The 17,790-nt window shown below is 42.9% G+C and overlaps 1 protein-coding gene across 3 annotated transcripts in view; it reads right to left on the reverse strand.

The window, feature by feature from the left end:
• PAFAH1B1 (platelet activating factor acetylhydrolase 1b regulatory subunit 1) overlaps window positions 1–17,790 on the reverse strand; it is a 91,705-nt gene that overhangs the window by 36,415 nt on the left and 37,500 nt on the right. For all 3 annotated transcript variants that reach the window (XM_066363473.1, XM_066363475.1, XM_066363476.1), the window contains exon 2: window positions 8,797–9,020. In XM_066363473.1, coding sequence (XP_066219570.1) covers window positions 8,797–8,828 — 32 coding nt within the window. In that variant the 5' untranslated portion in view covers window positions 8,829–9,020. The remainder of the gene's footprint in view (window positions 1–8,796; window positions 9,021–17,790) is intronic.

Raw genomic sequence — 17,790 nt, forward strand, 5'->3', positions numbered from 1 at the left:
TCCCAATTATGTTATTTCAGGTTAATGATACACACATGTATTATAATTGACTGACATTAAAAAAAAAGTTGCATAACTTGGTATCAGTTAAAGGTCAGGAGTGTCTCCAAAGAGACATTGTCTCAGAGTTCCTCAGTAAAATATGCAACTTTTTTTTTAAATTTTATTTATTTATTTTTTACAGAGACAGAGAGTGAGTTAGAGAGAGGGATAGACAAGGACAGACAGACAGGAACGGAGAGAGATGAGAAGCATCAATCATTACTTTTTCATTGCGCGTTGCAACACCTTATTTGTTTGCTTTCTCATATGTGCCTTGACCATGGGCCTTCAGCAGACCGAGTAACCCCTTGCTGGAGCCAGCGACCTTTGGTCCAAGCTGGTGAGCTTTTGCTCAAACCAGATGAGCCTGTGCTCAAGCTGGCGACCTCAGGGTCTCGAACCTGGGTCCTCTGCATCCCAGTCTGATGCTCTATCCACTGCGCCACTGCCTGGTCAGGCAAAATATGCAACTTTTAAAACTTATTCTCCCTGTCCTGGCTGGATAGCTCAGTTGGTTAGAGCGTCATCCCGAAACACAGAGGTGGTCAGTTCAATCCCTGGTCAGGACATGTACAGGAACAGATGTTCCTGTTTTTCTCTTGTTCTCTTCCTTTCTCTCTCTAAAATCAATAAAGTAAATTAAAAAAAAAACCAAAACATTATTCTTCCTTTTCCCCTAACTTTAATATAAGACTATTGTAATTATAAGGCATTTATTTCATTTAACTGTGAGATTCACTTGGAATACAGTAAAAAATTATTTTGCAGACTTAAGAAACCCGTAAAAGGCCCTGGCCGGTTGGATCAGCTGTGGAGCGTCGGCCTGGCGTGCGAGGAACCCGGGTTCGATTCCCGGCCAGGGCACATAGGAGAAGCGCCCATTTGCTTCTCCACCCCCCCCCCCCCACTCCTTCCTCTCTGTCTCTCTCTCTTCCCCTCCCGCAGCCAGGGCTCCATTGGAGCAGGGATGGCCCAGGCACTGGGGATGGCTCCTTGGCCCCTGCCCCAGGCGCTAGAGTGGCTCTGGTCGCTGCAGAGCAACGCTCGGAGGGGCAGAGCATCGCCCCCTGGTGGGCAGAGCGTCGCCCCCTGGTGGGCGTGCCAGGTGGATCCCGGTCGGGCGCATGCGGGAGTGTGTCTGACTGTCTCTCCCCAAAAAAAGAAACCCGTTAAGGGAAAGTCAGACTATATAATAACAAGAATAGCCAATATACTATTATGTACTAAGAATGATGAAACATTTACTTTTTGTTTTTAGAGAGACAGAGAGAGGGAGGGAAAAGGAGAGGAAGGGAAAGCAGAACAGCGAGAGAGAGAGAGACATACACACACACGGATAGAGAAGCACTCATTTGTTGTTCCACTTAGTTGTACATTGGTTGCTTCCTGGATGTGACCTAACTGGGGATCAAAGCAGCAACCTTGGTGTTTTGGGATAATGCTCTAACCAACTGAGCTAATCAGCCAGGGTAAAATTTACATTTTTTAAATGTAAAGTAAATTTTCACTATCAACAATGAAGGGGGAGCGATGAGTGTCTGTTATATTCCCAGCTTCATACCAGGCAATATAAAGAGGATTAGATTATGGTCCCTTGCCTTCCAGGAGGAACTTGTAAGTCGATCTGAGGAGCAAAAACCAATGCCACCAAACTGTGTGAGACCTAATTTAAAAAGAGAGAAATGAGATCGAATGGAAGAATCTTTTTATAAATGAAAGATGTGAATTGAACCTTAAAGAACATAGAAAAAGTACACAGTATAGGCAGGGGATACAGGGGAAAAGGGAATGAGAATGATGGAGATCTAAATGCATATTTAATCAAATTCTTCAACATTTTTTTTTTTTTTTTCCCATTTTTCTGAAGCTGGAAACAGGGAGAGACAGTCAGACTCCCGCATGCGCCCGACCGGGATCCACCCGGCACGCCCACCATGGGGCGAAGCTCTGCCTACCAGGGGGCGATGCTCTGCCCATCCTGGGCGTCGCCATGTTGCGACCAGAGCCACTCTAGCGCCTGAGGCAGAGGCCACAGAGCCATCCCCAGCGCCCGGGCCATCTTTGCTCCAATGGAGCCTTGGCTGCGGGAGGGGAAGAGAGAGACAGAGAGGAAAGCGCGGCGGAGGGGTGGAGAAGCAAATGGGCACTTCTCCTGTGTGCCCTGGCCGGGAATCGAACCCGGGTCCTCCGCACGCTAGGCCGACGCTCTACCGCTGAGCCAACCGGCCAGGGCTTCTTCAACATTCTTGAGTTTAAGATATTACTGGCCCTGGTCGGTTGGCTCAGCGGTACAATGTCGACCTTGCGTGTGGAAGTCCGGGTTCAATTTCCCCATCAGAGCATACAAGAGAAGTGACCATCTGTCATCCTCCCCACACACACTTTATCCTGCAGCTATGGCTCACATGGTTTGAGCAAGTTGGCCCTGGGCAATGAGAATGGTTCCATGGCCCTCGCTTCAGGTGCTAAAATTGGTTGCCAAGAAATGGAGCAGCAGCCCCACCCAGATGGGCATCGCTCTGTAGGGGGCTTGCCAGGTAGATTCTGGTCAGGGCCCAAGCCAGGGCGCATGCAGGAGCCTGTCTGCCTGCCTCCCCTACTCTCACTTAATTAAAAAAATTCCTTAACAATGGAAAGGTCTTCATTAATGTTAAAAATAATTTTAAAAGGATTATCTCTTATCCTGAACAGATAGAGTGTGGATCTGGGACACTGGGGTCTCAAGGTCAAAACCCTGAGGTCACCAGCTTAAGTGAGGGGCTCATCTGGCTCTTTGACTGAGTTGATTCTTCTCATCTCTTTCTCCCTCTCTATCTGTGTGTGTCTATAAATAAATAAATAAATAAATAATTTAAAAAGGAGAAATAAGGAAACCCATGTATTTGTTATCTTTATAAATGAATGAGGTTGGTTCTTATAAGGGGTAAGAGTAGGTAACTTAAGGGTATTCAGAAAAGAGTAACACTTCTGGTTCTACATATTTGTATAATCTACATATTCAAAATATTGTATCAAATTAAGAAGGCTGAGATGGGAAGGATGCAGAAAACTGAAAAACTAGAATAAATGAACCCAAATGTATTTTATGTAAATAATATAACCAAAGAGGGTAAAAAACAAAACAAAATTAATCTAAGTAACTTGCAAATATATAGTACAGTAAGCCCTCGCTTGATATCATCAATAGGTTCTTGGAACTGCAATGAAATGACACATAAGGAAACTACTTTTACCATAGGCTAATTGATATATGTAACACAAGAGTTAAGTTCCTATGGCACTTCCTCAATGTTGTAACGAAACGAGATGTCTCTAAATTAAACGACATTATTTGAGAACCTGCTGTATATGATTATATACTCTCTGTCTTGGGCAGGGTGACTGGGGAGAGAACTGCATACAATTTCTGAACTCTTTCCAGGAGGATTTTTTTGGAAGTGGCTATAAGTGTTGATTCTAAAACTATTTTAGAAGTATTACAGGATTGAGCAAATGAATTGACAATCAGGGTCTCACTATAAAAGAGGAGAGATATAAATACCGTAGTGGGGAAGAAAAAGAACTTGTGGAAACAGATTGGAATTAGAAGTATCAGTGTAGCCTAATAATTTCTAAAACAACTATGTGTACATGTGTATGTATGTAACAGTGGTCTCAATTGGGGGAGATTTTGCCCCCCAGAGGACAGTGACAATATCTGGAGACACTGTTGATTATGGCATCTAGTGTGTAGAGGCCAGGGATGTTGCTAAACAGCCAATAATGTACAGGACAGCTCCCATAGTAAAGAATTATTTAGCCCAAAATATCATTAGTGCTAAGATTGAGAAACCTTAGTACATGAAATATACCAGGTGTCTCTATGTGTGTTTATATATATATAATTCCCAGTTCTACCTAAAAGGCCCAGAAGCAAAGACAACCCAGTAGCAAAAAATACACTTCGTGCCCATATCTTGATCTCTGATACTATTCTCCACTAAGAGGAACCAGGGCTTGTTGAAGCAATGGCTGATTCTAGGGTTAGGCAAGATTAGTATGCAATAAGCCTGGAATACCTTGTTATGCCAGAAAGCAAAGAAGTGTACATAAAACATGACAGGGGCATATACAAGAGCCAACTGAAGAGTCTTCTATGGGACAAACTAGAACAATTCACCAAAGTAGTAAGAATAGTACTGGATGATGAAACTTGAAAATATGAGAATCAATGAGTTCACACCAATAAGGAAAAGACAAATTAAAAAAAAAAAAGAGAGAGAGAGAAGGTCCCCTGGTTACAGTAAAATGTTTAGTGCTAATAAATGTAGAAAGAATAAAAGTTAAAAATCATTACTTTACAACCACCTGGGGGAGGGAATGAAAAATAAGAATGTATGCATGGTCTTAAAGTGTCACCCACACTATTTGTTGAAAAGGATGTAACAGTAACTATACAGTAAAGAAATCAGGCACCTTAACTAAGGGATCAAAATTAACATCATCATTGAGGGGTGGATGAACATTATGGCTCTCCTGAGGATACAAATTACTTAGGCAATATATTGGCCAAAAGAGTTTGCTTAAAGGCTTTTAATCACTGTAAAAAAAAATAGAAGACTGGATAAAGAAGATGGGGCACAGATACACCATGGTATATACTATTCAGCTAGAAGAAATGATGACATCGGATCACTTACAGCAGAATGGTGGAATCTTGATAACATTATGCGGAGTGAAATAAGTGAATCAGAAAAAAACAAGAACTGCAGGATTCCATACATTGGTGGGACATAAAAACGAGACTAAGAGACATGGACAGGAGTGTGGTAGTTATGGGGGGTGGGGGGAGGGAAGGAGGGAGAGGGGGAGGAGGAGGGGTACAAAGAAAACTGGATAGAGGGTGACGGAGGACGATCTCTCTTTGGGTGATGGGTATGCAACAGAACTAAATGACAAGATAACCTGGAAATGTTTTCTTTGAATATATATACCCTGATTTATTGATGTCACCCCATTAAAATAAAAATTTATTTATAAAAAAATATATATATATATTGGCCAAGAATGCATAACCTGAATCTAACCATGAGGAAATATCAGACAAACGTAAAAATAAAGACACTCTATTTAAAAAAACGAGTGTGGGAAAGTGCTTCAAAAATATCGATGTCGCCTGACCAGGTGGTGGCGCAGTGGATAGAGCGTCGGACTGGGATGCGGAAGGACCCAGGTTCGAGACCCCGAGGTCGCCAGCTTGAGCGCGGGCTCATCTGGCTTGAGCAAAGAGCTCACCAGCTTAGACCCAAGGTCGCTGGCTCCAGCAGGGGGTTACTCGGTCTGCTGAAGGCCCGCGGTCAAGGCACATGTGAGAAAGCAATCAATGAACAACTAAGAAGTCGCAACGAGAAACTGATGATTGATGCTTCTCATCTCTCTCCGTTCCTGTCTGTCTGTCCCTGTCTATCTCTGCCTCTGTAAAAAAAAAAAAAATCGATGTCATAAAAGACAAAGGTTGAAGATATTGTTCCATAGCGTGCGGAGGACCCGGGTTCGATTCCCGGCCAGGGCACACAAGAGAAGCGCCCATTTGTTTCTCCACCCCTCCGCCGCGCCTTCCTCTCTGTCTCTCTCTTCCCCTCCCGCAGCCAAGGCTCCATTGGAGCAAAGATGGCCCGGGCGCTGGGGATGGCTCTGTGGCCTCTGCCCCAGGTGCTAGAGTGGCTCTGGTCGCAACATGGCGACGCCCAGGATGGGCAGAGCATCGCCCCCTGGTGGGCAGAGTGTCGCCCCATGGTGGGCGTGCCGGGTGGGTGCCGGGTGGATCCCGGTCGGGCGCATGCGGGAGTCTGTCTGACTATCTCTCCCTGTTTCCAGCTTCAGAAAAATGCAAAAAAAAAAAAAAAAAAAAAAGATATTGTTCCAAATTAAATGACACTTATGACAACTGAACACAAAACCTAATCTTGAACTGGATGGTATAATAGAGAGAATCAAAATATTGACATTAATGCAGGGGTCGGGAACCTTTTTGGCTGAGAGCCAGGAACGCCACATATTTTAAAATGTAATTCCATGAGAGCCATACAACGACCAGTGTACATTACGCATTATCCAATAAAAATTTGGTGGTGTCCCGGAAGACAGCTGTGATTGGCTCCAGCCACCCGCAACCATGAACATGAGCGGTAGGAAATGAATGGATTGTAATACATGAGAATGTTTTACATTTTTAAACATTTTTTTTTTTATCAAAGATTTGTCTGCAAGCCAAATGCAGCCATCAAAAGAGCCACATCTGGCTCACGAGCCATAGGTTCCCGACCCCCGCATCAGTGAGTCAACTGACAAAATTGAAATATGAGATGTAGATTAAATAAAAGTACTGTTTCAATGTTAAATTTACTAAAATTGCTAACTGTACTGTAGTTTTATAGAAAACTATCCTTACTCTTGAGAACTGTGTAGTATCTGGGAGAAAGGTCCTTTTTTTTTTTTTTTTTTTTTCGACAGAGACAAAAAGAGAGAGAGAGGAACAGATAGGGATAGACAGGAAGGGAGAGAGATGAGAAGCATCAATTCTTCATTGTGGCACCTTAGATGTTCATTGATTGCTTTCTCATATGTGCCTTGACCGGGGACTACAGCAGAGCGAGTGACCTCTTGGCTAAAGCCAGAGACCTTGGGAGCTCAAGCCAGCGACCATAGGGTCATGTCTATGATTCCATGCTCAAGCAAGCAACCCCATGCTCAAGCCGGATGAGCCGGTGCTCAAGCTGGCGACCTTAGGATTTCAAACCTGGGTCCTCTATGTCCCAGGCTGACACTCTATCCACTGTGACACTGCCTGGTCAGGTTGGAAGAAAGGTTCTTGATGTATACAACTTATTCTCAAATGATTCAGGAAAAAATATTTTCACACGTACATACATTTGAAGCTACAGAATGCAAATGATAAAGCAAATGGTACAAATTTAAACAGGTGATTTGGATAATATCTATATGGGGGTCCTCGGGTTAAACAGTCTTTTTTTTGGGGGGGTTAAACAGTCTTGACATAAAATGTTTCGAGTTTACGATGCTCACTACCATAAAAACTTTAAAAAATTGAGACGTGAGTGCTACAGCTTACGCTGTTAGCATCCTACTTACGCACTAAATGGGCAAACTAGCTTGGTTGCATGCAGCAAAAGAATATGCAGTATAGTATACAGTACAGTATATTTATGTCCTTTTCCTTTTTCTGTTGCTTAGTTGTGTTTAATGTCCTAGATTATGATTTTACTACTGTGTTAGGATAGGTAAGTAAGTTAGGCTAGGGTGTGTTTTGACTTACAACAATAATTGGGCTATGTCACTGTCATAGGAAAGGAATTGTAACCTGAGGACCCCCTGTATAAGTATTATTAGTACTAATCTTACAAATCTAAACATTTGGAATTATTCCTAAATATACATTAAAAAAAAAAGCCACAAGAGCCCACCCAGGCCAGATAGTTCAGTTGATAAGAATGTCGGCCCTAGCATAAAAGTTGCCAGTTCGATCTCTGGTCAGGGCACACACACAGGTCATTGTTCCTGTCTTTCTCTCTCTCTCTTCCCATCCTCCCTCTTCAAAACCAATCAATAAATAAAATTATTTAAAAAATAAGATAAGGCCCTGGCCAGTTGGCTCAGTGGTAGAGCGTCAGCCTGGCGTGCAGGAGTCCCGGGTTCGATTCCCGGCCAGGGCACACAGGAGAAGTGGCCATCTGCTTCTCCACCCCTCCCCCTCTCCTTCCTCTCTGTCTCTCTCTTCCCCTCCCGCAGTCAAGGCTCCATTGGAGCAAAGTTGGCCGGGCACTGAGGATGGCTCTGTGGCCTCTGCCTCAGGCGCTAGAATGGCTCTGGTTGCAACAGAGCGATGCCCCAGATGGGCAGAGCATCGCCCCCTGGTGGGCATGCTGGGTGGATCCCGGCTGGGTGCATGCGGGAGTCTGTCTGACTGCCTCCCTGTTTCCAACTCAGAAAAATACAAACAAATAAATAAATAAAATAAAATAAAAAGCCACAGAAGGCCCTGGCTGGGTAGAGTTCAGTTGGTTAGAACATCACCCCAAGATGCTAGTATTGAGGGTTCAAGCACCGACCAGTCAGGGCACATGCAAGAAGCCACCAAAGAATGAACAAGTAAGTGGAACAACAAATCAATGTATCCCTCTCTCTCTCTCACTGCTGCCTTTCCCCTCTCAATTAAATAAATAAATAAATAGAGCCACAGGAGGCCCGGATTCTGTGGCTCAGTGGACAGAGCATCGTACCAGTGCACCGAGGTAGCAGGTTCAATCCCTGGTGAGGGTGCGTAGGAGAAGTGATCAATGAGTACACAACTAAATGGAACAAGTAAGTGAAACGAGTTGATGCTTATCTCTCTTTCATATAAACAGAAAAAAATTTTCAAATAAAATTTTATTTATAAAACTTAAATTTTATTTATAAATCCTTTTTAAAAAGCCATAGGATATTAAAAATAAAACTATAACACAAAGTAAATTTTTTCCCTATATTCCTCACCTACAAAAATAGAATGCTATAAAGTCTATATAATAGCAGTGATCAAGTCATTTTCATGCCTATCTAATAAATGCATACTGTTCACATCATAATTTGAACACTTCTAACAATAATTTTAATCTGAGAATAGATCTCCCAAAGCTGTATTTTGATTTACTACTTTGTCCTTTATGTGAGAACATTAAAAAAACAACAACACATACACAAAACAGAGTAACTTACAGTTCATCTCGTTGTCTCTGAGACAGCACCATTTTGGCTGTGATGTCAAGCTTATTTGATATAGTGGTATGTCCCCTCCTTTGAAAAATCAAAAAGCTCTGCGACCCCTAAATTTGTAATTAAATATGCCACTAAAAGTGGCTTCCACGCAGGAGATGATGATTCTTTTACAAGTGAATTCAACCAGTAACCAGGAGACAGTCAGCAAGTTAGATTCATCCCACCTAAGGAAAAAGAGAGAAAAGATTATTTCTTTCACTCAGAATTTAAATTACATCTAAATTATTACTTACAGTAACACACATTCAAAGATGAGGTTTATTGATGCTAATCTGAATATGAAATGATATTTTCAACCTACTGTGAAAATCAACGCCGAAATATCTACCGCTTTACGTATTTTAAATTATCTTTAATAGTTTACAGTTATTTTAAATTCACCCACTCCCTACCATGTCACCCACCAGATATACATAATTTTTTATTAAATATCAAATATTAACGTATAACTTCTCCAAAAGACTATAATTCTCCCTTAAAGACAAAAAAATCAAAACTTCTAATTTACAAAAGTATCCTCTGAAAAAGGTATGAAAGATGATTTTATAAACTGTCCACAAGCCAAAAAGTGTCAACCATAACTGAAGCAACCTTCAAGATTAAATATTAGTCAATAATAATTTTAGAATAGCTAATATTTACAATGTAAATACATTATTTAGTAATCTAATACCCTCTTAACTGATGCATTTAATCAAGAAATAATTTTTTTAAATGAGAGGAGGAGAGATAGAGTGACAGATTCCCACATGCTTCCCGACAGGGATCTACCTGGTAACCACCATCTAGGGCTGACACTCGAATCAATCGAGTCATCCCCAGTGCCCAATGCTTGAAGTAACTGAGCTATCCACAGAGCCCGGGCTGAGCTCAAAGAGGGGGAGAGAAAGAGAAGTAGACTGTCGCTTCTGTGTGCCCTGACCAGGAATCAAACCCAGGATGTCCACATATTGGGCTGACACTTCATCCACTGAGTCAGCCAGCCAGGGCCAAGAAATAATATTATTTTGTTTTGTGTCCATTTGAAAAATGTGTCTTAAAAATAAGAAACTGAAGCTTGCCTAGGCAGTGGCACAGTGAACAGAGCATCCACCTGGAGCGCTGAGGACCCAAGTTTGAGAACCAAAGGTTGCTGTCTTGAGCACAGGCTCATCAGCTAGAGCACGGGATCAGGTACATGACCCCATGGTCACTGGCTTGAGCCAAAAGATCGCTGGCTTAAGCAAGGGATGAATGGCTCAGCTTGAGGCCCCACTCTCCACCCCAGTCAAGGCACATATGAGAAAGCAATCAATGAACAACTAAAGTGCTGCAACAAGTTGATGTTTCTCATCTTTCTCCCTTCCTGTCTGTCCATCTTTCTCTAAAAAAAAAAAAAAAAAAAAACCTGAATGAATTACCTCAGATATTATGTATGTACTCACGCAGTAATCGAATTCTCTAACCTAGCTTTAGATAATATTACTTAATATTTCAGAGCCCTTTCTTTCTTTTTTTTTTTTTGTGTATTTTTCTGAAGCTGGAAACAGGGAGAGACAGACAGACTCCCGCATGCGCCCGTCAGGATCCACCCGGCACACCCACCAGGGGCGACGCTCTGCCCACCAGGGGGCGATGCTCTGCCCATCCGGGGCGTCGCTCTGCCACGACCAAAGCCACTCTAGCGCCTGGGGCAGAGGCCAAGGAGCCATCCCCAGCGCCCAGGCCATCTTTGCTCCAATGGAGCCTTGGCTGTGGGAGGGGAAGAGAGACAGAGAGGAAGGAGGGGGCGGGGTGGAGAAGCAAATGGGCGCTTCTCCTATGTGCCCTGGCCGGAAATCGAACCCGGGTCCCCCGCATGCCAGGCCGACGCTCCACCACTGAGCCAACCGGCCAGGGCCAGAGCCCTTTCTTTATACTTATAACATTATAAAGTCAATTCCTATGCAATATCTAAAAAGTATCATGGATCAGCTCAATGAGAGTAAATATACATTAAAATAAAACACGCTTTCTTAAAATATTATTCTTCAAATCTCCCATTTTACACAAAAATTTAGTTTGTCTTATCACATTATACAAAAATAACTACATAGAATTTCTACTGTATTGAGGAAATATATCTAATTACTTTTTTATTTTATTTAGGAAATTAAATTTAACAGGGTGACACTGATCATTAAGAGTACATAGGTTTTAGCCTGACCTGTGGTGGCGCAGTGGATAGTGTCGACCTGGAAATGCTGAGGTCGCCGGTTCAAAACCCTGGGCTTGCCTGGTAAAGGCACATATGGGAGTTGATGCTTCCAGCTCCTCCTCCCTTCTCTTTCTCTCTCTCTCTCTCTCTCTCTCCCTCTCCTCTCTAAAATGAAGAAATAAAAAAAATTTTGAAAAAAAAAAAAGAGTACATAGGTTTTAGCCTGGCCAGGCAGTGGCGCAGTGATAGAGCGTTGGACTGGACACGAAGGGTCCAGGTTCAAAACCCCTAGGTCACCAGCTTGCACGCAGGCTCATTCAGTTTGAGCGCAGGGTTTCTGGCTTGAGCGTGGGACCATAGACATGACCCCATGGTTGCTGGCTTGAGCCCAAAGGTCGCTGGCTTGAGCAAGGGATCACTCGCTCTGCTGTAGCCCCCAGGTCAAGGCACACATGAGAAAGCAGTTAATGAACAACTAAGGTGCCGCAACAAAGAACTGATGCTTCTCATCTCTCTCCCTTCCTGCCTGTCTGTCCCTCTCTCTGTGTTTGTCACAAAAAAGAGTATATAAGTTTCAGGTAAACATTTCTATAGCATTTGAACTGTTGATCACCCATCACCTAAAGTCAAATCATTTTTAGTCATCTTATATTTGTCCCTCTGAGTAATCTTACTTATAATGCAGACTATTGGTTATATACAAATTCAATTAGAAGGGGCACTTTCAGGGGTCTCAAACTCGCGGCCCGCAGTAAACTGCATGTATGATTGTGCTTGTTGTACTGATTTTTTTTGTTTTCAACTGCAGTGAGAAAAGTGTTGCGTAACAGTTGCCTTTTGTAGACCTAGTGCGGCCCGCCGAACAGCTGTGATCTTGCTCTGCAGCCCACGTGCTGAGTTGAGTTTGAGACCCCTGTAGAAAATCATCCTTGACCCTGGCCTGTTGGCTCAGTGTTAGAGCATCAACCCAGCGTGTGGAAATTGAGGGTTTGATTCCTGGTCAGGGTACACAGGAAAGTGACCATCTGCTCTCCTCTTTTCCCTTCTCTCTCTCTCTCTCTCTCCTCCCTTCTGTCTCTCTTCCCCTCCCCCCCACAGCCATGACTCAATTGGTTCAGGTGCACTGGATCCCAGGAACTGAAGATGGCTCCATGGAGTCCCCACCTCAAGCACTAAAAACAGCTCGGTCGGGAGCATCGGTCCAAGACGGGGGTCACTGGGTGGATCCTGGTCAGGGCTCATGTGAAAATCTATCTTCCCCTCCTCTCAAATTAAATTTTTTAAAAATCATCCTCTGAATGGAATGAAATTAACATCTAATGAAGAGCCTATGGGACCACTGATATATCAAGAAACACAAAATAGACAAAGAACACTTCCCCGTTAGTACCTTTTTCATGCTTCAGCAGGCATTGTGCCAGGCACTGAAGATATAGTAGTAAATAAGCCAGGAAAAATGAGATAAGTAGTAAATAAGTACTTACATATCTTTACTTATAAGTAAATAAGTCCAGGAAAAATGAAAGAGCAAACCCTGGTTTTATTTTTTTTTGGTTGTGTGTGTGTGTGTGTGTGTGTGTGTGTGTGTTTAACGGAGACAGAGAGAGAGTCAGAGAGAGGGATAGAGAGGGACAGACAGGAACGGAGAGGGATGAGAAGCATCAATCATCAGTTTTTCGTGGTGACACCTTAGTTGTTCATTGATTGCTTTCTCATATATGCCTTTACCGCAGGCCTTCAGCAGACCAAGTAACCCCTTGCTCGAGCCAGCGACCTTGGGTCCAAGCTGGTGAGCTTTTTGCTCAAACCAGATGAACCCGCACTCAAGCTGACGACCTCGGGGTCTCGAACCTGGGTTCTTCCGCATCCCAGTCCGATGCTCCATCCATTGTGCCACCGCCTGGTCAGGCCAAACCCTGGTTTTAAATACTAGCCCTGACTCAATAAGTGAGCGCTCAGAAGTTCCCAATGGCAGCTGCCATTTTTATAGAGATCCGTCTCCATTGAACAATTGTATAAATATAATCAGGGACTTATTTTATGATCTTGAGTGATTCTACCAACCTGGGGATCAACTAGCTCAAAATGATAGGTGAAAACCATCAGTATCACTGTCTAAATCAGAAATATGATTGCCAGTAATAAATAGGGGATTGAGAACCAAACGCAATGGACAACCCAGAAAACTATCCCTCTTTGATATTTAACATTCCTAATTATTTAAGCCTCACTTTTCTAAGCTTTCCCTGTCACTAAGTTAAAGCATCTAATGACTCATACACTCTGACAAAGGTCATAGTAGGGTAAGGATTATTTGATGGTGGCGATGATCTGAACTGTCTACAGGTTTGTGTTAACTGGAACAATGGTAATCCACTGACAGAGAATTAATCGTGTAAGTCAAACTGAAAAAGGAACATGGCAAAGTCCATTTTAATCAGGAGAAAATCCACTATATTATGTACATTACAGGGTCTAATTTAATTATGGAGAGACTGCTTCTTGCCAAAACAGCAAAGCAATATACAAAAATAACAGTATTAGAATAAGATGATCTAATAAACAAAACATAAACAAATCATTAAATGTACAATGGAGTATTATATAAGTTATCCATTTCACAAACATTTAAAAGACACTGTAGCCTGACCAGACGGTGGCGCAGTGGATGGAGCGTCGGACTGGGATGCAGAGAACCCAGGTCCGAGATCCCGAGGTGGCCAGCTTGAGCACGGGCTCATCTGGTTTGAGCAAAATCTCACCAGCTTGGACCCAAGGTCGCCGGCTCAAGCAAGGGGTCACTCGGTCTGCTGAAGGCCCGCGGTCAAGGCACATATGAGAAAGCAATCAATGAACAACTAAGGTGTCGCAACGAAAAACGGATGATTAATGCTTCTCATCTCTCTCCGTTCCTGTCTGTCTGTTCCTATCTGTCCCTCTCTGACTCTCTCTCTCTGTCCCTGTAAAAAAAAAAAAAGAAAGAAAAAGAAAAGACACTATGTATGTGCCAGGCACTAGGGTTAATGAGGGGGAAAACTTGGTCTTTACATTCAAGAAGTTACAGTCTACTGGAAGAGTCATCCAAGAAACGGGCAATTGAAACTGTGAAAAGTATGACAAGTAGTATCACATAGTGGGTGATAACTCTGAATGAAGCTGAGTAGGTTAGCAGGGGCTTCATCAAAAAACAAGCTCAGGTTTTTACAATTTGTCCTAGGAGCAATGGGAGCCTTTAGGGAGGCTTTTTTTTTTTTTTTTAAACTAATCTTAGAGAGACAGAAGGGGAGGAAGAAAAACGGGGAGGGAGGGGGAGAGAAAGAGAAAGAGAGTGAGACAGAGAGAGAACATGCAAGATCATATTTGCTTCACCTTAGTTGCTCACTGATTGCTTATCGTATGTGCCATGACAGGGCAAGCCTGGGGTTTCGAACCAATGACCTCAGCACTCCAGATCAATGCTCTATACACTGCGCCACCCCAAGTCAAATCATTCTCACTTTTATAATTAAGAATGCACCAGAGCCTGACCTGTGGTGGCGCAGTGGATAAAGCGTCGACCTGGAAATGCTGAGGTTGCCGGTTCGAAACCCTGGGTTTGCCTGGTCAAGGTACATATGGGAGTTGATGCTTCCAGCTCCTCCCCCCTTCTCTCTCTCTGTCTCTCTCTCCTCTCTGTCTCTCTCTCCTCTCTGTCTCTCTCTCTTCTCTCTAAAAATGAATAAATAAAAAAACAAACAAACAAAAAAGATGACAAACAATTTAAAAAAAAAAAATGCACCAGAAAGACTGGAAAGGAAGAGACCAGATAGGAAACTTGCAGTAATGAAGGTGATACAACAATGGGGATTCACACTAGCATAGCAGCAGTAAATGAGAATTAGATGAATTTAAGTTATTTACCAGGAAAATTTTACAGGGTTGGTGACTTGGTGTGGACAGCAAGAAAGTGAGAGGGAGGTCATCCAAGGAGTCAAGGATAACTTTTAGAGATTTCTGGCTTAGAACTAAGTTGAACAGGAAATACGTGAGGAGATGAGAAAAGTATGATTTATTCCATTTTAGATATGTTAACTCCAAGGTGCCTGTACAATTTCTAGTAGAAATTTGTATAAACAAGTCATCTCTAAAGAGAACCAACCTACAGAAACAAAGGGTTGGTACTGATTAGCTTAGAGATGATATAATTAAAGCCATGACAATGGATAAGACTGACCCATGAAGAATGTGTAGAGCAAGAAAAGTAGAGCCAAGCAAAGCCAAGCAGAGCCAGGCGGAGCAACACCAACAAACACTCCAACTACTTAGCAAAATAAAGTCTGCGATGGGTCTGCTCCATTAAGTATAGAGTTCACTGATAACCTTGATGAGAATGGTTTCGGTAAAATGGTAGGGACACAGTTTTACAATGGCAAAAACCAAATTTAAATGAGTTGATGCATACAAGGAAATGAAGTAAAGATGGTATCATAAATAAATATCTTAGGAAGCAATAAAAATGTTGAAAAGCCATTTTTCTATTTTTGTATTTTTATTTCAACCAAGTGAGATACTTAAATGCTAACGATAGAGGAGGAAAAATAAATACAGGGAAAATGAAGAAAGGAGTTAAGAATTTTTTTTTAAATTTTTTTTTTATTTCATTTATTCATTTTAGAAAGGAGAGAGAGAGAGAGAGAAAGAAAGAGAGACAGAGAGAGAGAAAGGGGAGGAGCAGGAAGCATCAACTCCCATAGGTGCCTTGACCAGGCAAGCCCAGGGTTTCGAACCGGCAACCTCAGCATTTCCAGGTCGACGTTTTATCCACTGCGCCACCACAGGTCAGGCAGGAGTTACGAATTTTAACATCATCATTTTCACCCTCTAATCAGCCAAAGGCAGACAACTAGACATGATTTATCTATTCTTTGATAGAGTAACACTACACAACCTGTAAAATATTCTTGCTACAACATCAAATCTGAATCTCTTCAAGTCTCTGGCTCCAACTATCACTTTGCAAAAAGTGTAGCAGGCAGAAGAATATATTGTAGACACCATGGGATATAACCAGCAATATCCAGACTGTAAAAAGCCCTATAAAACAGATAACCAAATTTCTTTAACAAAAATTCCGAGAGAAAAAGAGTTAGGGAAACCTATATATTAAAAGAGACAAATGACATATCAAACAATTACAATTTATAAATTTATGTACATCTGGATTCAAAAAAATTTCCTGTAAAATAAACCAACGAGTATACATTTGTGGACATCTGAACACTGACTAAATGTCTGATATTAAAGAATAACTGTACACCAATGTTTTATCACTTGGGTAAGTACCTCACAACAGAAAGAAAAATAGAAAAAGTAAAACAGAAAAGATAAAGAAAATAATATCACGGCCCTGGCCGGTTGGTTCAGTGGTAGAGCGTCGGCCTGGTGTACAGAAGTCCCGGGTTCGATTCCCGGCCAGGGCACACAGGAGAAGCGCCCATCTGCTTCTCCACCACTCCCCCTCTCCTTCCTCTCTGTCTCTCTCTTCCCCTCCTACAGCCGAGGCTCCACTGGAGCAAAGATGGCCCGGGCGCTGGGGATGGCTCCTTGGCCTCTGCCCCAGGCGCTGGAGTGGCTCTGGTCGCAACTGAGCGACACCCCGGAGGGACAGAGCGTCGCCCCCTGGTGGGCGTGTCGGGTGGATCCTGGTCGGGCGCAGGCGGGAGTCTGTCTGACTGTCTCTCTCCATTTCCGGCTTCAGAAAAATACAGAAAAAAAAAAAGAAAATAATATCACATTAAAAATAATCTTATAGCCCTGGCCGGTTGGCTCAGTGGTAGAGTGTCGGCCTGGCGTGCAGAAGTCCCGGGTTCGATTCCCGGCCAGGGCACACAGGAGAAGCGCCCATCTGCTTCTCCACCCCTACCCCTCTCCTTCCTCTCTGTCTCTCTCTTCCCCTCCCGCAGCCGAGGCTCCACTGGAGCAAAGATGGCCCGGGCGCTGGGGATGGCTCCTTGGCCTCTGCCCCAGGCGCTAGAGTGGCTCTGGTCATGACAGAGCAACGCCCGGGAAGGGCAGAGCATCACCCCCTGGTGGGCCTGCCGGGTGGATCCCGGTTGGGCGCATGCAGGAGTCTGTCTGACTGTCTCTCCCCGTTTCCGGCTTCAGAAAAATACAGAAAAAAAAAAAAGAAAAAAAAAATCTTGTTGTTTTCTTGGGTGTTTTCTATACTGACTTTTAAAATCACCAAATTAAGGCTAAAAATTAAAAAAATAGTAATAATCTTATAAAACAGGATGGTGGCCTGACCAGGCACAGTGGATGAAGTATCAGACTGGGATGCGGAAGGACCCAGGTTTGAGACCCGGAGGTCTCCAGCTTGAGCGCGGGCTCATCTAGCTTGAGCAAAAATCTCGCCAGCTTGTGTTCAGAGTCGCTGGCTCAAGCAAGAGGTTACTAGGTCTGCTGAAGCCCCCCCAGTCAAGGCACATATAGAAAGCAATCAATGAAAAACTAAGGTGTCGCAACGAGAAACTGATGATTGATGCTTCTCATCTCTCTCCGTTCCTGTCTGTCCCTATCTATCCCTCTCTCTGACTCTCTCTCTGTTCCTGTAAAAATAAATTAATTTAAAAAATTTGAAAGAAAACCAGGATGGTGAATGATGTATTAATTTAAATTCTTCTCATTTTAACTCTCAATGTATTAACATAGGTTTCACACTTATAAAAACAAGCTTTACAAAATATTGTTTCATGGTCTTTGCCAACTGTTTTTTGAAA

The sequence above is a fragment of the Saccopteryx leptura genome, chromosome 2 (assembly GCF_036850995.1).
Source record: "Saccopteryx leptura isolate mSacLep1 chromosome 2, mSacLep1_pri_phased_curated, whole genome shotgun sequence".
Taxonomy (NCBI): Eukaryota; Metazoa; Chordata; class Mammalia; order Chiroptera; family Emballonuridae; genus Saccopteryx; species Saccopteryx leptura.